Source organism: Amblyomma mixtum, chromosome 3, assembly GCF_055824585.1.
Source record: "Amblyomma mixtum isolate Tamu chromosome 3, ASM5582458v1, whole genome shotgun sequence".
Classification (NCBI taxonomy): domain Eukaryota; kingdom Metazoa; phylum Arthropoda; class Arachnida; order Ixodida; family Ixodidae; genus Amblyomma; species Amblyomma mixtum.
This window is the reverse complement of record NC_143014.1, coordinates 121,222,715-121,248,016: the sequence shown is the minus strand read 5'-3', so window position 1 is coordinate 121,248,016 and position 25,302 is coordinate 121,222,715. Positions and strand designations below refer to the sequence as shown.

General features: G+C 46.5%; 2 protein-coding genes across 5 annotated transcripts in view; one reads left to right on the top strand and one right to left on the bottom strand.

Moving 5' to 3' along the window:
* The window catches only part of mRpL1 (mitochondrial ribosomal protein L1), a 43,722-nt gene extending 25,382 nt beyond the window's left edge, over positions 1–18,340 (bottom strand). For both annotated transcript variants that reach the window (XM_089580978.1, XM_089580979.1), the window contains exons 1-2: positions 18,041–18,340; positions 10,365–10,446 (exon numbers count right to left, since the gene is read on the bottom strand). The gene's annotated coding sequence lies outside the window, so the exon portion shown is untranslated. The remainder of the gene's footprint in view (positions 1–10,364; positions 10,447–18,040) is intronic.
* twin (CCR4-NOT transcription complex subunit 6-like twin) overlaps positions 1–25,302 on the top strand; it is a 144,857-nt gene that overhangs the window by 11,373 nt on the left and 108,182 nt on the right. For 2 of the 3 annotated variants that reach the window (XM_089580975.1, XM_089580973.1), the window contains 2 exons: positions 3,795–4,058; positions 13,661–13,760. In XM_089580975.1, the coding sequence (XP_089437101.1) occupies positions 3,795–4,058; positions 13,661–13,760 (364 nt within the window). The remainder of the gene's footprint in view (positions 1–3,794; positions 4,059–13,660; positions 13,761–25,302) is intronic. The other variant, XM_089580972.1, reaches the window with a different exon arrangement.

Here is a 25,302-nt window from a genome sequence, read left to right as displayed (position 1 = left end):
GGAGAACTTTAAAAGAAATATTGTTACGATTATAATGCAGTCTAAAACTGTTCAGGCCAACCATAGACGAGTGCACCCCCAAAACGCGCAGACTGTGCGCTAAAATATGGAAGAAGCGGGTAAGACACTCTAAGACAAAAACTTGTTTACTTCATTTTTTATCTAGGGGAGGACAGAAACAACATGCACTTAAACTTCTATTTAGTAGCCACTGGCCATGTATAAGACGCTCCTAGTTTCCAGTAAATCCGCAAAAAATCGCAGATTTCAGCATTTTTCAGGGAATTGTAAGAGGCAGCACTTCAGGTGCGCGTGCCACTATTGAGCGACATCAAGCCTCCAATACTTTAATAACGCATCCGGCTACTGCGCAGTAGCAGCTGCTGTCGCCACTGTGCCCCACTAATTGGGGTTTCGAGCTGCCCAGTCCTGTGCCCATTTGCCCTCCTTTGCTCTCCCTATTCCGCTCAACTCTTTCTTCTCGTTCTCAATGAACCACTCCGCCACCTTTCCATATTCACAGCCACGTTCTCCTTTTCACTTGCACATCGCTCGCTTTGCCCCAAGGTCATTTAAAGCTGGCTTCTCCTAACGGCTCGCTAGCCTGGTGGCGAAAGTCCCATTCAGCTACCTTGAAAAGCTCAGGTCAGAAAAAAAAAAAAACACATTATATTCATACTTTGGTTTCGAATATAATGCAATATTCTGCATCCTTATTTGATGTTTTCCGCAGAGTTTCGCGGATTCTTTGTTCTAAATTCACGGCCCATTTAGCTACCTTGAAAAGCTCAGGTTAAAAAAAAAAAAAAAACACATTATATTCATACTTTAGTTTCTAATATAACGCAATATTCTGCATCATTATTTGATATTTTCCGCAGAGTTTCGTGGATTCTTTGTTCTAAACTCGCAGAATTGAAAATTTCTTGTCGTAGAAAGTTGAGGCCCTGGCCATGTATTCAGTACCAGTGTCAATATTGCGCTGCTTTGCTTGTCAGTTTGCATTTGTAGCCTCCTTTGTGATCTGTTGTAAGGTATTTTCAGTGACAGTCTGCATCATGCATCGATATCACAATGTAGCACCCAGGGGATGTCGCCAGGAATATCGCAGAGCGTTAATGTGGGACATTGTTCCATCACTGATTGTGAGAGCTGCGTCTAAGATAGTTATTCAGAGATTTGCATTTGAGGGAAGGCATTCTTTGGTGTGTGCTACCAGAGTATACACGGTCAAATGACTTTGCTGGCATTTTGGATTTGCCTGTGGAGTCACTTCTTCAGAAGCTCATGATGTTCTTGTTCCTGGAAGATTTGGTCAAGTACATGCTTAAAAGGCTCGTTTTCCATTTGGCTCTTGTCAGCACAGCAAGTGTTGTTGATTTCCAACACTGCATGTGACTGGCGTCGCTGCTGATAGGAAACATGAAAATGCGTGGCTTAAAAAGCCTTATGCATGTTTTCAAAGTTTCCAGCCAATAGCAAATGTTCCAGAATAATTACACAAGAGTGAAGAATCATGAGCTTAGAAAAGTTCGAAGTTGTGCAGTCTGCTTTATCTTTATAGCAGAAATGCAAGTGAGCTAGTGCAAGCTCTGAAAAAAATTGGGCATGCCTGCTAGCTTCGAAAACCAAGCTGTTCCGGGCCTACAAAAGGGCACAGATGTATATCAGTAACTGAATAACATTTAGGAAGGTTTCAGCATTTGATATTGTCAGGAGATCAAAAATTCTTTTTCCTATTTAGCCTACCCCTGTGTCTGCCTTGATTTACCTTTTTCAAGTCATGGTAACCTGGTTGGAGGTTAGGGCCATCTAAGGCTGGAACAAATTTTGGCACCTCATCAAATTATTGCTCCTAATTTAGCTATATAAACTCTGTGCTGTCATTAGATTAAGGTTACCTTTTGTCTGCTTTACTCTGGCATTTTACGCCCAAAATACATCGAACCCACTTATATTGACTGCACTTGCAAACACTCACTGAGTATGAACAAAGACGATGCCATCGTCAGAATCTGCATTTGTGCTATGGCGCTGAATCTCGCACAGAATGGATGTCTGCGGATACAGAATTTGGTTACAGCGAATATGCAGGCACTAGAAACTCGCGCTCAGGGGCACGCTGCATGGTCTTCATTGCGTTCCTACATGAACATCGATACTGCATTTGCTTTTTACGCGAAGACTGTGAAAAGGGCGTGGGTTATGTGAAGAAATTAAAATGTCCACCGCTGGTATGCAGCATCACCTGGCTTCAGCGCACTTAACTGTGGAGCTTGCCCGCTTTGGGAAACCACCTCATGGCAGAGGAGGAGTGGCACTCCCTTTGTTTGTCAATGGTATCTGTCAAACATGGGACTCCGCACATGGGACTCTGCATATTTATTTATGGCCGATCATGGAGAGAGATCTTATCGCGCCTGAACAGAACTACGAGAAGAGACGTGGTCGCAGCCTGTGCTGGAGCGGGTTTTTTAGTTATTCCGGGTATCGCCTACCCCGCATGCACTGGTGACAGATTCCTTAAAAGCCAGATTGAACATTACAAGCTAAAGCAGCTCGAGCGCCTACTTCGTGAAATGCGCGCGCTTTTAAGGCTCCTGGCCACCTTAGGTGGTGGTGCCTCACGGACATTAGTGCTTCATGTGAGCTTCCCAAAAAGACCCTTTATCTCACACTAAGTCCTTCCTTGCTAAGCTCACAAACTGTCCCTGTGCCTTATTTGCCTCAAAAATTGCCTCTAGCTAAGACTAAAGCTTGGACAATGTGGAACGTTCCCTGTGCACGAAAACCGCGGCAGCTGCCGGCGAGATCATCTGCAAAAGGGTGTCACCAGTTAGAGCTCAGCAAAGACGGTGTTGTTACAAAACCTATGCACTGTAGATGCAGAAATAACCACATCTGTGGGTATAAGTTTTGTGTCAGGCTGTTACATGCCCCATACTTAAAAGCGGCCTTTCATCGCGCGACGCACTAGGCCTACAAGCAAAGTGCCGATTGCCCAGCTTATCGCGACACTTGAAAATGTGCCAGCCGGCGTGAAAACTTGGCCAAGCCAATGACGACTCGCGGATATCGCATAGACAGCACATCACGAAAGCCCACTTTGCGGCGGTCATCTGTACTATGGCCAGTCCACTCACTGCGGACATCCGGATATAATAAAGGAACAGCGCATGAAGGTCATGTTGGCTATGAGTGGGCTCAACTTATTGCAGTTTTTTAAATCAATTTGTAATGGTTTTATGACCGATATACAGGCTAGAACTAAAAGACTGCAAGCGGCGGCCAATGGCCGTTTTTGACGTTTGCACAATCACTATGACCCTCCCGCTTGGCCTAAAAAAACAAGTTTTTGCAAGCTGTAGGCAGAGTGCATAAAACAGTACTTCTGGTCGACTTGCCTGCCTTTGCGAAGTTTTCTAAAAAAGAAAAAAAAAACGACTTGCCATAAAGAGCTGCTTCTATAGCATTTAGAAAAGATTAACCTCGTTATCTTGGGAGTGGTTTTTGGCTCCAGTGGCTAGTTGTTTAGAAGACGTGTTCTAAAGAGACCAGAAATGACAAAAGTGATGCATATTAGCTTTACAGCTTCTGGTCTAATTGACAAAACATGAGAGTATTGATAAAACACAAGCTCACTGAATAAAACTGGAGCTTTTAATGCATTTTCACCTCTGGCATCAGTGTAATTTTTGTAGGTGCATGTCTGTTTGTAATCTGTGGGTAACTGCGGTCTCTAAGTGCTGCTGGTTGCCACAGTAGCACTTTGTAAGCCTGCTCTTTGGTTTCAGGGATCATCCGTAACCTGAGCCCCGCCCTGTGGTCTCTGTCCCACTTGCGCTGTCTGTACCTGAATGACAACTGCCTGCAGCGTATACCACCAGGCATTGGCCAGCTTGTATGTCTTACGCATCTGGATCTGAGTTGCAACAAGCTGCGTTCTCTACCAGCTGAGCTCGGTGATCTGGTGACACTGCGCCAGCTGCATCTGAATCACAACCATCTTCGAGTGCTCCCCTATGAGCTGGGAAGGCTCTTTCGCCTGCACACCCTAGGTGAGACGATGCACACAATCTTCCTACTTGGAGGAGACATTCAGCCTGACCAAATTATTTCCACTCATGGTGTACTGGCTGCTGGCACCAAGAAAAATAGTTGAAGCATCCTCAAAATGCTGTTCTCAAAATATGAAAAGGATCTTTGACAAATCACTTTTTAATCCTTTTATGGTTGTTCTACAGTTCTGTGCTTGACTTCGCATGCCTTACAGGCGAAAATGTTGAACTTCACCTGGTCATCTATTTGCATGGTTTGCAGAATTATTTTAATTGCGCTAGTTGTGCTAAAGTTAGATTTTGGGAATTATCAGAGAGACATTTTACGTGTGCCATACACCTAAAGGTTTTTCCTTAGGTTGTCAAGCCTGCCGCGAGTGGAGCAACTATCATGGCTTAAGTGACCTTAATTGCAGTGACCTCCTTACCCTTAGATTGGCTATAAAATGAAGCATTGGCTTGTGTTAGAGATGCTACTCGCCTCTTAGCCAACAGGCCAAGAAGATTGTGCAGCGCAGCTTTTTCTGTTCTTTCTTTCTTCTATCTGCTAGACACGCCTTGAAAGAAAAAGAAAAAAGCATGCGGGGAGCAGGACGAACGGTCTGTTCTCGAGGCCAAGGGCGCCACAGGAGAGAGATATACTTAACAAAACGGCAGGTATTACTTAGCTAGGTTAAAATAAACGTTTAGAAAATTGTCACAAATGTGTGACTAATTAAAGTACACTGGCATTTTTAATCACTCATATTGTGGCCTTTCATTGTGATGCACATTTGAATTATAGAATTGAAGGCAGTTATCATCGATAGGCCGCCGCGGTGGCTCAGTGGCTATGGTGCTTGGCTGCCGGCCCGAAAGACGCGGGTTCGATCCCGGCCGCGGCGGTTGAATTTCTTTGGAGGAGAAATTCGAGGCCCGTGTACTGTGCGATGTCAGTGCACGTTGAAGAACCCCAGGTGGTCGAAATTTCCGGAGCCCTCCACTACGGCGTCTCTCATAGCCTCAGTCGCTTTGGGACGTTAAACCCCATAAACCAACCAACCAACCAGTTATCATCGATGACCCTTTACAATGAGCATGTTTCAAGCTCAGTAACTGATGTCACGAGTGACTGGCAGTGTAAAGCACTCCAGTTCTATCAGAAGTCTGCTTGAAAGAACGATGCTGTGTTGCAGGGAGACCGAGTTTTTTTTCGTTTGATAAGTGGTAGCTGATTGTCAAGACAACTCTCTCAGGTTCCTTGAGGGTCAAGTCTGGTCTGGTAAAGCCCTCTTAACTTTATGGGCAGAAGTGTGGTTACTGCTGGTTTTTAAAGGCTGAAGTATATGTCTACAATTTACAAGCTACTTTGGGCATGTAAAAACAAGGTAAAGCAATAATGTCCATTATTTATAATAAGCTGGAAATTAGTGGTGCTTTTTTGTTATGTTTTGGATGTTCCAGCATTCAGGGCTCGTGCTGGTTTAGAGCTGCGAAATTCAAGGGTTTTCAAGGACTCTGAAATTCTCACCGCTATTTTTTTTTTCAAGGATGAACAAACACAGCAGGTTATCAAATAGATATTTTTTACATATCACGAATGTAGCTTTTCTGGGAGAATGGAGATCTTGTAGGCATCAGGAACATTTTATAGAGGTAATTTTATGGTGCATACGCGTCGGACACACACGCCTAACACAACTTTCTACTGACAAAACAAGACAAACCTCTATGTGAGAAATGTGGAGGTGAGCTCAAAGTATATCGCATTTTATTTTTGTGCACAGAACTCGAACGGCTAAGAAAAAATATTTTACTGTATTTTATGATGAACCCTTCCACCCCAGTTTACTTTTAAGAGATAATCCACTTGTAGATGTTTCATCTGTTTTTAGTTTCCTGAAAGAAGCAGCATTCTTAAACAAACTAATATAACAAAAACTATAAACTCTAAAAATTCTTACCCTGTGCTTTGGCACAATTTGTGATGCACCTTATCCTTTTTCTCAGGCCTGAGAAGAAGGCTGAGGTCTTTATTTGATTTGATGGGCTCCTCGGAGTCCTTGTCCAGACAAGGACCTTCACCAAGGACACCCAATTTTTTAAAGAAATTATACCACGTGTTTGGCGCATGATGGTCTGAGTTGCTTATGCACCATAAAACCTAATACAATACAATACAGTACAATACGGATGTAGCTTTTGCTGCAAAAAATACTTCTAGCAATGACACTACACAAGCTAAGTTGCCCTTCAGTCGCAGTTTTCACAAAAGCTCAGCTTCCTCCTTTTTCCAGTGCGCCATTGATGCTGAGAATGTGTTATGCTTTCTCTTTAACAGTGTTCATCAAACCATTGATCTCTACCATCCATGTCAGATCATTAGTTTTGTTACACCATCAGACTCAGCAAAGCTGCTTCCAACAATTTCCAATAGCACGGTAATCATGCCTTGCAGAAGCTAAGGACGGCCATAATTCCTTTGTGATCTGTCTGCAGAAAGTTGCACCTGCTCTGTCCACAGCAACTCACTCACTCACTCTCTCTCTATGATGTGCAGGAAATTCCTCTTAATTTCCATCAATTTCCATGGTGAATTTGTATTCATGCCGAATCCCTGCAACACGCTCCCATGCCCTTGGCTCAGAATGAACAAAAGTTTAACTCTCCGCAGTTCCCTGTACGAAGAACTTCAGGAGCTCATAATCGTTGAGCAAAGGCGAATTTTTCCGGAACCACTAAGGATGTGATGCCACCACTTCCAGTGCGCCTAAGCCAAGTTTGCTGTTTTTAGCACAGTTTGAAAAATCATTGGATAACCTTGGGGGTTTGTTTACATTACTGCTTATAGGGTGTGCTCAAATCGAGCAGCTTACCTAGTCTGATAATTTGGATAGAGCAGCAGCAAAGATGGCAAAACCTAAGTACCCTACGAGATGTTTATTAAAGGAATGTTTTCTGAATCATGTCACAAATGGCTGAAAATCACTGGCTACGTCGACAACAGGGCACATAAATAATCTTGCAAAAAGGTATGAATGCATATGTGCACGTGCATTCATGCCCAGTGGTGTCACTCAGTGGTGGATTCAATCACTGTGGCCCAGATCCAACACCTTGTTTGGATACGGCAGTGCAGCTCTCCGCAACACGCATTTTTACACACAGAAAGAAAAAGTGGGTGGAAATGTTCTTTCACGGCTGCATTTTTTGTTCATCACCAATCTACAATTACACTAACGACCCACATGGACTTGTGGATGACTTACGCCAGGTAAACTATGTCAAAAGCATGACTAAAGCTTATGCCATATCCCTCAATTTAACCCTGCCCTGTGCCAGCTGTGGCCACCTTATCGTCGCAGACATCTTAATCTCTCTGCCACTTCCTTTCCCTCCTCTTGGAATTCATTCCATTAACCCCAACGGACCATTGGTTATCTTCTCTTTGCTTTACATGCCCTGTCCATGCTCATTTTTTTCCCCCTCAAATCCAGCTCAGATATCATGAACTCGTATTTGTTTCCTTACCCACTCCTGCTCTCTTCCTGTAATGTTACATCTGTCATTAAGATAAAAAATGATACACCCTGTAATACACGAGAAATTTGAGAGTTTTCAAGGACCCACAGAAACAGCTTATTCATATTCAAGGGTTTTCAAGATTTTCAATGACCAGCATGGACCCTGTGCATTCAAATGCATTCTGACTATGTAAACTGGACATCCCGAGCCAAACAAATTGTTTGCTCTGTATCCAAATGCGAAGTGTGGTGCCAGTAAAAATGACTAAGATTTCACTTGAGATTCAAATCGTTTGTAGCAGTTGTCACTGAAATTTGGTTGAACAGTGACACTGGTGTGTTATATATTATTCACTCAGATGTGGCAAGACTGACCTGCTCAGGACAGAAGTGCAGCTGTAGTGCAAATACCAACTAAGCGGCATTATTTTCAGTTCACTACCAAGTCGTGAATAAAGCTAACTGCAGGGGGGAAGTGGGGGACCGGATTTTACTGTTCAGTTTAGAAGGCACTTATTTGCAGTCATGCTGCAAGTCGCAACAATTCACAAATTGGCATTATAACCAATAGAGGCAAGTAAGTTGATGCCATAATTTTAGGCTTCACTGCAGCCTTCTGCAATGTTTTCCTCTGTACACTAATTTTAGTATTTTGTCTTCCATAACTCTCATGATATACAGTTGAACACGGATACATTGAATTTGAAGGGGTCCTCAGAAAAGTTTGATACATGAAAACGTGCCGATACAAGACAAGTCTCAGTGCCTTTCTCTTAATTTCTTGTGATCGCAATGGGTATAACTGTTCATTATAGCAACAGAGGTACACAAAATTTGGCACTAACCTAATGATGCACGACAACTCATGTGCACATGAGCATTGTGTGCCCTGGTTGTGCAGTCATCCCCTTCAGCATGTGTTACTGCTAATGTGTTCCTGCTAAGGTCAACAGCTTTGGAGGCAAAAGCTGGTTATGTAAAATCCGAGCCACGTGGAATCTATTTGTAAAACCCACGAGCACATGCTGTATGTGGCATGCTCATTGTGCCTCTGTCCATTTGCAGTGGCACAATGTGTTCCAGCGAACACAGAGACTAGGCGGTTAATCCTTGGCCTCCACTGGCCGGCCAAGCGCCTTGATGGTGAAGCATCCACAAAATTGAAAGGAGATTACTGTAAATGTGTAAACGGTACAGACTTTCACACACGTCTGAAGCACTGGAGGAGTGCAGTGTGTCAGTGACATCTGCCTTTGGGCTCTAGGTTCTAGCTAGCTTGTCACAAAGCATCTACGGAGTGCGTTGTCTTTTCCTGTGCACTCCATGTACTGCCAGATGCACAATGCACGGTGGACTGAAACAGTGGTGCGCGCCATGCCTGTTACACGTGTTGCACATGACTCAACACGCACCATACGTCAGTTCTTTTGTTTGCTGTTAGAAATAGGCAGCGAATGTAGTGTGCAGCAAAAGCGGCCACTTGGATGCGAAACGACATGGCAGTACACTTTGTGCATGCTCAGAGACAAGCTACCTTGAACCCAGATGCCAATGGCAGGTGCAGACAGTGCTGCAGAACTGCTCTAGACAACTGTGCGGATACCTCTGCCAGTGGTCTTCATACACACTGCAACTGAAAGCAGCAATTACTCACGTGCCACAGGAGTGGGCACATGAGGTGTTGACTTGGAGGAATGGGAATGCATGCAAAGCAGAATGCTGTAGGTACTGGTGGATGCACACCGGTAGTATTTTTTGCCTCCTGTATAAACAGGCTGAAGCATGTAAACCATAGTTTAACTGGGCTGACACTGTGCTTTTGCCCCTTCCCGCACCCTCCTGCTTGTAACAATCACTTCATCGGTCATTTATAAATCGCGAAGCCTTAATATTCGTAATACTATCGAAGCGCGATGTGTTGTGCTTGTCCAAAATCGCCCTGATGAGGCCTTTCTCGCGGTGGCAGGCCATTGGTAAGCTGCGAGCCATTAATACTGAAGGTGCGTCAGTGGAATCGACACTCACACTGTCACGCTGCACCCACAGCACAGCGCATGTGCGGCTCACTTGCCAAGATAGTCTTCACTGACGTCAAGTGAAGCCGCCTTCCAGGCCACTCGCGGGGGTTTGTTTTCATTCAAAAATTCTTGCTTATTTAAAATTGTTGTTCAAGTATTTTAAAAAACGAAGTCACACACTTGATTGAGACTGTAATTACAAAAAGACCACTCTCACCAAAAACTGAGCTCTTAGCCCAGAGCATTGTGATGATCACGCTGCCCATCATTCACGATGTGAAACTGTTTTGGGGCTGTCAGTGCTCATTCTCCTTGCATTCGGTGCAGCGGTGGCAAAGTAATTGAGTATCCGCGTCACATGCGGGAGGTGCGGGGTTCGATTACCAGTGCTGCCGGTGCCCACCAGTGGTACAATGGCTACAAGCTTTCCTTTGGCCTGGTGCTCGGCTTAAATCAGGGTGAAATGTTTGGGAAGTGGGTCCTTGACCCCACCATGAGTAGAAGAAAACACCTCGTGCCATGGCGCTCTTTGGCCACAGATGCCCTTGCGCCATAAAAATTCACTATCAGCATCATGCATTCAAACGTAGTTGGAGTGTCTGAATGATAATCATGATCGTTCAGGACTCTGCTGCTTATAAGGTCTGAACGATGTCAGAAAACAGCTGCTTTGTGGTGGAGTGTTCAAACAGTTGCAAAAACTCCCTAAAAACTCCCCAGGAAGACATTTCTACAAATTTTCTGGATGCCCCTACGAACGGGAGCTGTGCAATGATTGCCATTACCTGGACACTTGGAGAGCAACTGGGGGTGACGAAACAGTGCTTCACTGCTTGTTCAAGAAAGCTTTCCAGGCAGGCTCCCTTCCTGTAATAATAATATAATAATAATTTTATTTAGCATTCTTGGTAGGTGGCCCAGGCATGCATGGGTAGCAAAATGAAGTCTTGCTGGCCCTGACCTGGGACCCAAGATGTACAGGATGATAAGATGTGGGATATGAGGAGCGAGAGGGAGATGAAAGACTTTATAGCCATTGTGCAGCCTTCACAATATATGGGAGATCAGAAGCATGAAAGGGGAAGGACGGGGCGAAGGTGGCAGGCAAACGTCGCCACAGAGAGATGGCAGGGAGAAGCCAGGAAGATTTGTGATGTACAGTCTGTGCTATAAGCGGTTGTACGTTACTAGTCCGGCGATTTGGCCGTGGCCCGTCAATCAGCATTTGCTGACCTGGTGCAGTCAGGCGACGAAAAAGATGCATTGTGGCCCCTTGTACACGAGAGGAGGAGGCCTGCTAGGAGGCATGCCGGAGGGGGTTCGCAGATGACATCTTTGCACACGGTGGACATTGGTTATGTGGAGTACTCCGGCTATAGAATGTATATGCAGCACAGCGTTGGACACTGGCAAAGCTGATGCGATTAGAAGCAGAGTCAGGTAGCCAGACTGTGCAGCAATACTCAAGGATGGAAAGCACAAGGGCAGTGTAAAGGCACCGGAATGCATTGGGAGGCATGTCTGCCGTAAGCCGGGCGATGAAGCCCAGCATGTGCCTGGATTTGGTAAGTGTACGGTGTGCACTAGACGAAAAGGGCAAGCGTGCATCCAGCTCAATGCCAAGGACTGTCGTGGTAGTAAGGCGACGAAGGGGCTGGCTTCTAAGGGTCAACACTGGCGGTGTGTGGCGACGGCGCAAGGTTGAGAAGATCATTGTAGAAGACTTGCTAATGTTTATGGGCAGCTGGTGTTCGTGTCCAGGAGTGATAGATGTTGATGTTTATTTGAAGAGCCGGATAGTCAGCTGAGATGTGAACTGGCTACAGCAACGAAATGTCGTCAGCATAACGAGCAAGGAGATATTTCAGATTGTCAGCGATACTGTCGATGAAGATTGAGAACAGAGTAGGGCCAAGAACACTGCCTTGAGGTATACCGGACAGAACAGCACTGGACGTGGAAATGGCTCCTCAGAATACGACGAGCTGAGTTTTGCTACAGACAAATGAATCCAGCCACGAAAGAATAGTTCCAGAGAGTTCTTTGGCTGCAGCACTGGACAGAGGCCCACGGTGAGGGAGATGATCAGAAGCACAAGAAAAATTTGATTGAACAAGTTCACATGTTATCTGGTTGTTCAAGGTGAGCACTGAATGTGTGAACCAGCACACCAAGAGTGGTTCCGCAACTGCGCTGCCAGCGAAATCCATGTTGGGTTGGAAACGGAAGGCTGTTGTCTTCCAAATGGCTGCGAATTTTGGTGCTCATATCCTCTCAAAGGTGCGGCACACGATAGGTGTATCCGCAGCTGGGCGGTAGGAGAACAAGAGGTCAGGACGAGCCCCATGTCCTTCGTAGACTGGTGTGATGTGAGCTACCTTCCAGGCAGAAGGAACCACTGATGAGTTCATAATGCGCTGAAACATGCGGCATAGTGTAGGTGCCATATAAGAGGCTGTACACTGAAGGAGCAGGGGATCAATGCCGTCAATGCAAGGAATGGTTTGATGCGGGAGCAAGCTTCTTTGACATCAGTAGTTATGGTGAGAGAGGACAGAGTAGGCACTTGGGAAGGGCTCTGCAGGAAATTATGCCACATCAGGCCCATGTATGGGATGGTCAGTCCAAATGCAAGAAAATGGCTATCGAATGCTTTGGAGATGCGGCTAGGAAAACATACTGTCTCACTATTAATGTGAAAGGAGGTTCACTGAGATAGCTTTTGTTGCGAGTTGACGTGTGCCCAGAAAAGCTTGGGGTTTCTTTGCTGCTTGAACAGCAATGCCTTCCATAAGCGTTCGATGAGCACCTCGAATTCGTTTCTTCAGTGTGCGCTGGTGCTCTTTGGCAGGAAGGAGGTCGGCCGGCAATATGTTGCTAGGTTTCATTGCTGGACACTGTCTGAAAAAAAAAAAATCTGGGTCCCCCTTTGTGGTACTGCAGTTGATGCTGTATGCATACATAAGTTTATCTTCCATTCTGTATTTGAAATGTTGATAGAGATTAGTATGGGCAGTTCCTTTGCTCTGGACCAGCCTGTCCCCTATCTTGTGGGTGATTGTTTGGCAGTTCTGCCTAGTAAGGGCATCCATTGCATCAATTGGTTGTTATGCAGCGACAACATAGGCTTGACCTAGTCATTGCATGTCCTATGCGCGGCTGTGTCCATGATAAGCCTCGCTGCCCTATTGAAACACATCACTGCATGGCAGGCATTCATTCCCATATACATTTTTCCACACGGTGGTATATGCTGGCACCGTTCCCACCTTCTGCCATCAAAAGTCTGGACACATCCATCCCAGCCGTACTGAGTTAACTTTGCTTTCATGCAGACGCACTAACAGTTTCCAACAATATCAGTCTGATTGTTGGAATACAGCACTACTACTAGCACTAAGTTTTTTGAATCGAAGTAATAGACATTTCAGCTAGTTGGTACAGCATGTTGTTGGGAAAAAGAAGTGCAAAGAGATGACTGGCATAGAAAGAACAGACACCACAAGTGCTGAAAGCAGCGCAAAGAGATGGTGGTCATAGAAAGAACAAACACCACAAACACTGAAAACAGTGCAAAGAGATTGCAGTCATAGAAAGAACAGACACCACAAACCCTGAAAACGGCGCAAAGAGATGGCGGTCATAGAAAGGGCAGACACCACAAACGCTGAAAACAGTGAAAAGAGACGGCGGTCATAGAAAGAACAGACACCACAAATGCTGAAAAACAGCGCAAAAAGGAAAAGAGCGCAGAGAGAAAAAACCATTGTACAAGGTTTTTTCCTGTACTCAAGGTGGGGTCAGAGACCCATTTCCCAAGCATTTCACCCTAAATAAGCCGAGCACCAGACCAGGAGAAAGCTTGTACCCATTGTATCACCAGTGGGTACCCGGCAGCACTGGGGATCAAACCCCCGCACCTTCCGCATGCAAGACGGATGCTCAGACCACTTGGCCATCGCTGCATTGAGATGTGTGTATAAACGTTTGAAAAAAACCTCGGCAAGTTTATTGGCGAAAATTTTTGAAAGGTATTCCTCTGTGATTGTGTACTATATTACCTTGTTCTGTTTTGCTGTAGGACTGAAAGGGAACCCATTGGCCCCAGAACTGCTCAGCATGTACAATGAACCTAATGGGACTGCCAAGCTTCTGGCATATCTGTTGGACAATCTTGTCGGTGAGTGCTTCCTGTTCGAGGTGTTTTTTCTTGCGCTTTCTACCTCTCCCAGTAGCAGCATGCATATTGCTAGTAATGAAAGCTACTTGCTGAGCAGCATGAAATGATCCTGTAGTTTGTAGCAAAATGCTAAGCCTAACCTAAAAAAGAATGTTGGTTTATTGTCTTAATTTTACAGGCAGGATTTTTCAAAACCTAGTGGAAGAAGTGTTGGTGAACTTGGAAGCTTTAAATAGTAACCTTCTCAGTGCTTTCATTCCTGTGCCAACTGCACCATTCTGCACCAAATGAGATTTACTGCGTCGTACTGATATGACTGATACCAGGCCCAAAGTGGGAGACAAGCCTAATGCCACCTGTCACTGATGAATATGCAATCTCTTGTGCAGCCGCTGCTGCCAAAATGTCCCGCCAAAAAAGAAATAGGAATCTGTCAGACGAAGTGAACTAGATATTCGAATTTGGAAGCTAAATGGGAAAACCAAGCAGGGAATCCTGTTGTGGAACTGTGTGCAACGCTCTGGAGCAATCACCACTGCACTCAGCAAAACTGCTTTTCAGGTCTAACAGGAGGGTTTAGCTCAGACATGCTTGTTGCATGTGGCTTCATAACCAGTCGTTGCGGCAGTTTCAGCAGTTTCAACGTCTGTAGAACACGTTAACACATCTCCCTCAATGTGACCCGCTGATCAAAGCTCATCACCACTCGCCTGACGCTAGCCAGCATCCATGTGGAGCTTGGAAGAATTCAGTGTGGGAAATGATGGTCAAAGTAGTACTGTGCTTCTCAGCACAAATTTCTTAGCTTCGTAGTTAGGAACACCTTTAGGTCCGCCTTAGTCCATGTTCTGTACTGTGGCATTTCTCACACATTGATTGCGCTGCTACTCAAATTCTCAGGTAAAACTTGTATGCTAAGTTTCAGGGTCACCGAAAGTCTGAGTTTCAAGATGAACAGCGGCAGATAAGTGGCGCAGTATTTGCCTGTGTCTGTAATCTCTGAAGCCGCGAGCAAAGTCAACGTATTAGCCAGTCAGTGGTGTCCTGGCTGCTCAGCTCCTTCTTTTAAATTTCCATTGAAAATTTTGGGACCATAGAAAGTCATTGAACGACTTCATGGTAGGTGAGCGGTGGCGTTGAATGAGCACAGCATTCACGTGCTCCTGTAGTCATGGAAGCCACTACCAATGTCTATGAATTACATTGTCAACGACATGCTGGCTTCTCTAATTATGTGGTAAAATTACTGTGGTAACTTTTCTCACCACCAAAACTTGATTGGACTGGGGCTTTGAAGGGACTGAAATTTTAGTAAACTGATTTCCAATTTTTGAGGTTTACTGCGTGCTTCTGCTTGTGTGCCCCATATTCCCGAGGGTGAACAAGTAACATCACTTTAAGTGGTATTCCTCTACATTGCCAGACCATTGAAGGTTCCCCATCTGGCAACTCCAGTGTTTATAGCCAATGGGCTTGAGCTCAAAAATACCCTGTGCTCTTTGAATTTGTCTGTGTATTGCTATCCCTACCACATTGAAATGTTGTCTCAGGACAGCCTTCACTAGCAGCCTTCACTAGATAAAGACAACAGAAGTGCTTCGGTAGTGACAGTTCCAAGGTACCCATGGCAAGGAATTTTCTTGAGGCAGTAAGGTGTTAGCCAAGATTGTTTTCTCGCATTGTAATTATTTGTTTTAAAATTGGCTGCTTGATGGGTGAGCCACCTCTAGAAGTGGAACACAGCTACTCTAAACTGCTCCAGAATGCCTATGTAGCTTCTCCTAAATGTTCCAAGGTAGCTCTGTATTTGTGGTTCTTGTAGCAGAGCTTGACACGGACTGACAGAAAAAAGGAAGGTACACTGGTGCTCTGCAAGAACTGTATAAATTACATCTAAATCACACGAAGACTACTGAAGGCACTTATTTCATAAATTAAATGCAGTAAATGAGCTGCCGCGATGGCTCAGTGGTTATAGTGCTCGGCTGCTGACCCAAAGGATGCAGGTTTGATGCCGGTCGCGGCAGTCGCATTTCGATGGAGGCAAAATGCTAAAGACTTGTGTACTGTGCAATGTCAGTTCACGTTAAAGAACCCCAGAGTGTTGACATTATCCAGTGGTGTCCCTCATTGCCTGAGTCACTTTGGGATGTTAAACTCCATAAAGCCATAAAACCAAAGCAGTAATTGTATACAAACACCTGTGAACATGGTCAAGAAAACTTGCTTCTACAGTACCTGCAAGCAATTTTGTGATGCTGGAATTAATTTCCGTGGTCCTTTTTACTGCTGTTATAAAATAAATTCAAAGCTAGTGAAACAATGTGAAACTAAATAGCCCAGCTATGCCAACCTATGAAACCATTGCACCCTAATTGCCAACTTGTGTTCTTCCCGTCAGGGAGGTGTGGCTCTCAATGCTGTTTCTTAAAATTTTTGGCCAAACTTAATGAAATTTACTGTTCTTATTTATTTTCTTGCATTGATTTCAAATATCTAATTAAAAAATAGGCCAATTAGTTACAAAGATAAATAAAGTTAATGTTTCATAATTTGCAGAAAGAATGAAAAAATAATTGTGCTAGAGAAATTGATATTGACATATCGTTAGGTACTTGAAAGCATAAGGAATACAATGTCAGGAGTACTTTTATTGATGTAACAAATATTAGCAATGCTATAGCAATTCAAAGGTTACTGTTTCAGATGTGAGTAAGCTATTGTGTGATCAAGAGCAGAACTACAGAATTTTAAAGCATAAATTACAAAAATCTGTTTCTAACATTGTGTGCTTTGCACTCTTAGCTACATGCCACAATAAAAATTTGGTTCTGCCTGCCTTGAAGGCTGAGATATTGCTGCCGCAAACTAGCAAGAAGTAAAAAAATGGGTGTTTTGAGAAAACGTTGTTTTTGCTTGGAATTCAGCTCACAGTAATGTTATAAGTTGATTCTGCGGCCAGAATATTGGTCCACGAGGTGAAAGACCTGGTGAATTAAAGGAATATTAGCTGCAGGTATCGAAATTGTAATGTTCACAAAACCAATTTTCGCGATTTTTTCGTCTCGGAGAGCGTGAGCTTAGACTTTTTTGCAGTAGGTTATGAAAGCATATTTTTATTAAATGTTATTATTATTATGGTATTTGATATGGCCAGCCTTGCAACAAGTGTGCTAATGGACAAGCCCTCTCTTTTAGTACCATGAGGCCCTGCTTTATATTTTTCTTTAGTTAAGGGGCAGTATTTTCAGTTTGGCAGTGTGTTCTTATCACAGTTTATTCTGTCCTAATTGTTTTGTGGCCAAGGGTAGATAATTTAACTTTTTATTGTTGTTTTTGTTTCACTAACTTTGAATTTGTTTATTTCATAGCAGTAAAAACGGCCATGGAAATAATTCTGGCATCATCATATTGCTAGCAGGTACTGTAGATGTAAATATTTCTTTACCATGCTCACAGGTTTTTGGATACATTTACTGCATTTTATTCATGAAATAAGTGCCTTCAATATGGCCTTAGTGTAATTAAGATGAAAGCTGTGACATTATCATGCAGATGCTGATTGGGTTTTTGCTGGTGTTTGTTGGGATAGAATTACCCATGTGCTTGGCTGGCTTCGTCATGCTGGCTTAATGAGCTGAAAACTGTGATGTCAAAAATGATGTTCAGCATATTAATCTGCATGAGCAGATTAAGGCTGTTTGAGTAGCCAGGGATTTTTTATACTTCTGTGTTTTGCAGGTGCATAAATGTTAAAGAACCTGGCCAGAACTTCTAATTGTGCTGCATGCAGCTTATCTTACAATATATACCCATAGTAGATATCCGCTTTAATATCCCATTAAAGGGACAGAACGTCAGTGTTGTAAAACTAGCATTAGGCATTTGAATGGAGCAGCAGTTTAATGCCCATTCAAGGCATGCTTCTTGAGCATGTAGTGTCAAACTGTGTGTCATAGTTTAACAGTATGCCGCAAAAACAAAACTAACAAACACATAACAAAACTTTGTGGCTGTAAGCTATAAAATAATAATCTGTTGTCAGGAAGGGCTGATTATTTTTGCAAGCAAATGAGATAACCCAAATCAATGCAGATAACTCTTCAAGTTGGTAAACATTCATTGTGAATAACCCCAGTTGCATACATACACTCTGCTGTCTTCCGCCATTGTTTCGAGGACACGTGTTTTCAAAGAGCAAAGTTGTAGATTCTTATGTAGTAAAGTCCAAAAAATATGCATAAAAGCAAACAGAACATCACTTTTTCTCAACCTGCTCACCTCGTTGTTGCTGGTCGTAGTGATCATTCATTGTGCTAGGCGTGCCCATGTTTGGCCAAGTTTGTACAGCGGCCTCGCTCATATTTCACGGGGCTCTGTCTCTTCTGCAACACTGACTGCGTCGCGCATCTTGCGTCAAGCGCAAACTGTCTAGACCGTGTGGCAGGTCTTTAGCATTGCTCACGCGGCGATGATTAGTCCATCAGGGATGGCCACCGCATATTGTTCATGCCGGTCTGTGCCAGGGCACCTGTCGACGCGATCGCGGGCTGTGGGGGTGACGGAGAAAGCGCCGCCTCGTAGCAGCGCTCATCGCTTCCTGTCCGGCGGGGGCGGCGGCGGACAGGCACGCGCGTGCGGATGTTCTGGGCGATGCCCGACAGGTTCGACCCAATTCAGCCGTCCGGCCGTCGCACGAACGCGCGGCTACCGTTATTTTCGGTTTGGGGCCAGATGGCGTAATGCTGCCTGCGCCCCCGCTGCTCGTGGCTGATGTCACCGCGCGCATTGGAGTTCGCTGACGGGGCTCGCCCGTTTCTGCCGCGCAGTGCAGCGAGGCGGGCGCCGGCCGGTCGTCGAGCCGCGTGCAGAGGCACTCTCCGCTCGAAAGCGGGCGCTGACGGCGTTGCCGCATCGCGCGACTGCGGGGCTTCTTGAGCCAACACTTGACCACATCGTGGGGCCAAGTTGCATGCAAATTCGGCACCTGAATGCAGCCCGTGCGGGCCTAGACCGCGTGGTTTATAACCTTTCTTCACCGATTGCTGCGCATCGTTTTCTGAGAGCGGAAACGTGCTGGATGTTTCCTTGCCGAGGAGCATATCAGGTGCGCGAGTCGCAGAAGCCAACATTAATGAGCGTTTTGCCCATGGAGAAAAAACTTACCACAGATTTGGAGTCTGGTAGGGTTTTTTGTAGCAATCGTTATGTGTCATCGTAGCCACATATCGCCTTGACCAGGCGCGCGCACGATCGAGGTGTGGCCGTGGGTTAGCCTCCAGGACTTACTTCCCTACTGACTGACTTAAAATGAAAATTGGTTTTTGAGGAAAGGAAATGGCGCAGTAATTGTCTCACATCTCGGTGGACACCCGAACCGCGCCGTAAGGGAAGGGAGGGAGGTAGGAGTGAAAGAAGAAAGGTGGAAAGAGGTGCCGTAGTGGAGGGCTCCGGAATAATTTCGACCACCAGGGGATCTTTAACGTGCACTGACATCGCACAGCACACGGGCGCCTTTACGTTTCGCCTCCATCGAAACGCGGCCGTCGCGGCCGGGCTCGAACCCGGGAACTCCGGCTGAGTAGCCGAGCACTAGGCCTAACCATTGAGCCACCGCGGCGGGTCTGAGTGACGTCAACACCGTTGCTTTCAGTGGAAGCATCTGTGGTGACTGTATGAGTACCGCATTCATTCGCAGACCCTATTTCCGGTACTGAGTTCCAGTGTACGTTTAAAAAAAAAACTTAAAAAATAGGGAATTCGTGATAGAAGGAAGGTCTTCTGGGGGGCAGACTGCCAGTCGTTGTGTACGTCATTTGCTTTTAAATTGTCATCATTAATTAGCCAATTCAAGATTTTTTCAAATTTTCTGTTTAACACAACCTTGTGGTTACGCGGTCAGTGGGGAGCTTGGAAGTCATGGTTAAGACGATGCCATATCAGTTTTTGAAACGAAGAAAAAGTCGTTCTCTCTAAAGTTCAGTAGCGCGAGGAAATCGGACGCTTTTTTGTTTTTTTCGTACAGAAAGCGAAACAGCGCAGGAAGCTCGGCGCAAACGCAACGTCCGCTGATGACGTGTTGCGATGGCTGCGGCGCCAAGTTCTAACTGCCTGCTCCATTGTACCACGGCATCCACTTTCATTTGCTCAGTCGCTCTTGAAGGTAACGACCACGCAGCAAAAGAATTAGCAGTAAGCACTACAACCCGTCATCAGCGGGCGTTGCGTTTGTGCCCGAGTTCCTGCGCGCCTCATGCGCTCAGTTTCGGTTTTGTGCGGTGAAAAACGCCCGGATTTCTTCGCTCTGCGGAACTCTAGAGAATGACTGTCTTTGGTTCAATAACTGATATGGCACTGTCTTGCCCATGGTTTCGAACTCCTCGCTGACACTGCAGCCACCAGACTGGGCTAACTAAACGTTATTTGGCGAATTTTAGCTAATCAGCTGCTTAATTATTAGGATGTTTTATACATACATATATTTCGCAACGACGTCCGCCGTGGCTAAAAGTTTATTCCTGAAAAGGGTTCAGGTGTTTTTGTAAAATGTCCGCTGGAACACTCGGCATATTGGTGGTGACATCGCTTTGGTATCAGCAATCCGAAAAAACAGACTTCCTGGTAGATTCAGCAGTGGGGATGTCTGTTATTCTTGGAGAGCACCCGGGTGTTATGCCGTAGATGAATTTATTCAGCGCAAGTAAGCACACCGCTGAAACGAGGTACCACACAAAACTCGCAGCCAAAGGCCACCCGCATGCAAAATTTAGGCGCGGACGAGCCAGCGGTTCAGTCACTCTGAGCGACGCAACATTCGGTGTGTCTAGCAGTGACTCGATCGCGTGGCGCTCGCGTTGCGTGTAATGGTCACCGAGGCAGAAAAGCTACGACTTTATGTGCAGCGGAATCACGTTGAGTCAAACTATGTTCTTGCTGCGCAGTGCGTGTTGCCCTGTCAGCGCAAGCGGGTAAATAAGGAAAGCCAGGTATAGCATTTAGATTCTGGAGTAGGCGTGAGACTTTTTTTTTTTTACTTATTTCACGAGAGCGTAGCTGCGCGGAGTGTTGAATGCGTAGCGACTTTAGAGGGCAAATAATTGGTGACTCTAAAAACTGCCGGCATGTTGGGTAGCGATGCGCCGCATGGCTTGAAGCAAATCATGTGGGCTCGCTACTGTTGACAAAGGTTGCACCATCCCGTTCGAAGGCGCCGCGTAGTTCGCGTCTTGGCGTGTGCAGTATCTTAGCGCACTGTGAGACCCCTTCAGAGCTTCGAAGTGCCAGGGATGCACGGGATGCTTTGGGGTTTTCACATCGACGCCTGGTGTAGCGCTCAAGGAGCTGCGCACGCGGAACTCTCCGCCGAGCGATTTCGAGAGCGAGCTCTCATCTGGCTCGCCCGTTACTGCCGTAGTTCCGTCGTTCCGTGGTGTCGGGCCGGTCGTCGTCGTGCGCGCGCAGGGATCACAGAAAGCAGTTTATTCCGGCGGCAAACACTGCGGAGCAGGTGCCCCCGCCGCTTTTATTTTCTGCCCATCCGAGGCGGGGGGGGCACTCCGCATGCGCGCGCCGCGTGGCTTCTTCTTCCCCCGGTTGGGGGGCGCTGTCTTTGTCCCGCTGCGCGCTCTGCCGGCCACGCTTGACCCACAAAGCGGGGCCCGCTGTGGCGCGCCTCTTTTTCGGCAGCCGCTCTCTTCCTGCGAGGGGGTCCTTTGAATATCGGGCAGGAAGAAGCGCCGGAGGGGGCGAATGCCGTGCCCCGCTTGGTGCGGTGGAGGGCAGAGCAGTTCGCTGACGTCCTAAAGCGCTCTGCGGTACTGGGAGAGGGGTTGGTGATTTCGCAACGCCTCGTGTACCTTTCTGGGGGGAGGAGCAGGGGACACGTTTGGGGGCTATTCGTGCACCAGAGACTTATTTTGGCGTGGACGTTTAAACGTAACAGCTACGAAGCGTTAGTATTCACAAGCTCGTTCCTTGTACCAGCCGTCTTCAAGCGATAAACAAGCTGAGCGTGCTGTGCGCTCTTCTAATCGCTCAGTTGCAGCGTGACACCCCTCCGGTTGCGTTGCTGCCTGTGGTGATCCGACGAAGTTGTCGCGTCTGCCGCCTTTCGGTGTCTTTTTCCCGTGTTCCGTTGCGAAAATTATTCTCGGGAATCGTGTGGCCCGCTGGATGGACGGTTGCTATCTGTAAGAGGCGGTCGTGCCGATCATAGGCTGAAACAGCCGATGGATATCCTCCAGGGAATCTCTTCCTCGACCGATTCCGTAGAGGACCTGTATAAGCCTCCGACGGTTGGTAGCGGTCGCGTGCCGTCGCTGCTTGGCGTTTTTGCAGGCGCGTGGGGAAGCTTTCGCCGGACACATGCCGTTAAGCCCGCGTACTCATCGGAGGGCTAGAGGCGCACCATACCAGATCCATTAACGTCCCGTGCGGCGAAGCGATCACTGAGGTCGTTACGTGTTGCCGATGGACAGGCAGGCGTAGCTTCGTTTTTGGGCTTTGACCGCATTGCGTCGCTCGCGGTCTTCGCGTCGATTGTGTCCGTGGCGTCCCGCCCGCGCTGATCCCGGCTTTGCTGGGCGCGTAATTTGAGCCTTTGCTCCGACTTCTCGCGCCAAACGCTGGTGCCTTCAGTACCCACGTGGGCAGCGCCGGCTGTTGGCTGCGTTGTTGGTCATGGGAACACATGAGGTTTTTTTTTTTTTTTTTTGTCGTTGTCATTGTTGAGCACTTGAGTAACCAAATTTTGTATTGGATAAGTGCCCCCCACCCCTGTACCCCCGTGGCAATTTCCTTTCGTCCAAGTCGCTCTCATATCCAGCTAGCCGCAGACGCCATTCCCCTTCTTTGATTACTCCGAGGGCATTGTTTTCGTAACGAATTACCTCCCTACTCTTGCTGCCACTGCATTGTTCTGCGGCTCGACCTCCTGACGCGGACGGCCGCGAACTAGAGTGAACGCTGCTACTTGCGCTAATGTGCGACCCTATTTATTTATTTGCCCCTCCTACGCAGTTGGCTGGGGTGGATTCTTCTGCGATTAATTTCTCTGCGAGTGCTTCGGTGCGCGCAGGATTCCAGTAGTGCACTGCGTCGGCAGGGAGATCACTTATAGTTGTTTGAACAGCAACAGCAATTGGTCGACGCGCTCGTCGCGATTTGCTGGCTCCTGCCAGTAGTGGTGGCGGTTGGTTCAAACATAAAATAATAAAAAAGGAAAAAAAAAGACTTATGCCGCGTGTTCATAACCGTTGTCCCGTTGCCTCCAAGTTCCCGCGTAGCCGCGCGCGATCTGCTGTTCTGCACTGTCGCAACTGTCCAGCCGTCTTCTCGGGCATCATTTTCAGAACGTGCAATCGATTCGCGTGCAACGTGGGCACCAAAATGCAGCCAATACAGACGCAGAGAGAGAGAGAGTGTGTGTGCGTGGTAAACTCTGCTTAAATCATTTGCAAAAGTGTCTGTGGCAGCACCGCTTTGCTCGGCGTCCTGAGATTTCTCGTCGCATTATTACTTGGTCTTTTTGGGAATGAAATAATGGCACAGAAAGACGCACGAATAGGCCGAGAAAGACAAGGACGTGACATATGACCTGGATTTTCAGCGCAACGAAGACACACGCAATAAAGAGGACAACACGGGCGCTTTCTTGTCTGTGTCTTCGTTGAGCTGAAAAAATCCCGGTAATATGTCTGAAGAACCAACGAGCTAAGCAGTTAGCTCTCCTAAAGACAAGTACACGCGCTAACTCTCATCTGTCAGGCCAGCAAATATATACGCAAAACCATGAAAACGAAGATAAACGCATTACTGCATAACCTGCAATGACAAGCCACGAAAACAGAAAAAAATCACAAAAACCGTTCAAGAAATTTTATTTCCGCCTAAAAGAGCTTGACAGAGATATCGCTAATATATCTATCTCCCTTCTTCCTCGTGTAAAGCTTTTAACAGTTCACGTGCCGTTTTATCGCGACCTCTCCACTGTTAGAAGCTTTTCACATTAGGAACTGCGGCGCCGCTCATGGCCTGAGTCGCTTTGGGAAGTTAAAACCCCATTAACTAAAGTAGATGTACATCTGTCAAGCTCTTGAAGGCAGAAATCAAGTTTCTTGAACGGTTCTTGGGATTTTTTTGTTGTTTTCGTGGCTTGTCATTGTATATTGTGCAGTGCTGCGTGTGTCTGTTTCCATGGTTTGCTTATACATATATTTGATGGCCTGGCGGCGCATAAAACACAGATGAAAGTTAGCGCGTCCTTGTGTTTCTCGGCCTTTTCGTGAATGTGTCTTTCTGCACTGTCATTTCATTCCAAAAAAAAAAAAGTTATGCACCATCTAGCCCCATCCACACACGTTTTGCTAAATTGTTATTTGGTCGCCGCTGATCGCGAGAGACGGCCTTTACTGCGAGCGTCGCATTAGTTTTATCCTATCCTCGCACCGCTCATCAGTTTGTTTTGAGTTCGGCCCGTCCTACTTGCGCCGGACGGCTTGTGTGCTGAGGGAGTCCGATTGCGTACGGGCTCGGTAATAGAGTGCCCCCTCCCGGGAATTGTGCGTGACGTCAGCGTGCGATGCGGCGTAGGATTGGTCAATGCCAGCGGCGCGTCCGGCTCAGCGGTAGCCGCTGCGGCGCCTCCAGGGAAATAAGTGTGTCACCCGCGTCCACTGGAGCTTGCGCGGCGCCGGCCGGTGACCGAGCGCGGTCTGGCTCTGTAGCTGCGTTTAGACGAGTGCTTCGCTCGCTGTCCAGGACGCGAGCCACTCAGCTGCGCTGTTGGGGATGTTTCAGAGGAGCGAGCAGCGTGAACGCGAACGAGAGCCAAATTTATTTTCACTTATCCGTCGAACGTATTGCGGGGAGTATGCAGGGAAGCTCCGCCCACATTCAGGACCTCTGCACAGAATTCCTCCGCGACGAAAAAGTAGTCCGTTGTTGAAACTTTTCTTGTATACCTAAACAAGAGGCTGGTCACAAGAAAAAAAAATAGCCCTAGAGTTTTGATACCTGGCTTGTTTAAGATAGTCAAACTCAAACATTAAAAAGCTGGCTTCATTTACTGTTACGATCGGCCAGCGGAGTAATACAGGATGCCGCGGTCCGTGGCCCAGTGTTAGCACTGCTTTTTTTTTTTTTAACTTGTATCATGCTATAGACGAAAACTACACGCAGGGCAGGAGCAGTCCACACTTTGGAAGTAATCGTTGCCTTCGTGCCAGAAATGTGCACCCCTTCGTTATGCTTCAACCTGTACTTTATTTTGTGTCGCGTATTTTCCCGCAGTTTTACTGGGGGTAGTCGGTCGTTGCAGCCAGTGGCTTTGTTCTGCCCTTGCCCATACCGAAGCGTACGTGCTTTTTTAGGAGGAATTCGAAGAGGGAACTCGTCGAGCCCCTGGTCTTCGCGCAGGGATGCACAAAAACTGGTCCTCGGATTTCCTTCTTTTAGACTCCGTGACGAGATCACCAGCGCTGAAAAGGTCTTGCGATCCGCGCGGCACCGCCTAATGGCTCCATACCACTCGGTATCACTCACAC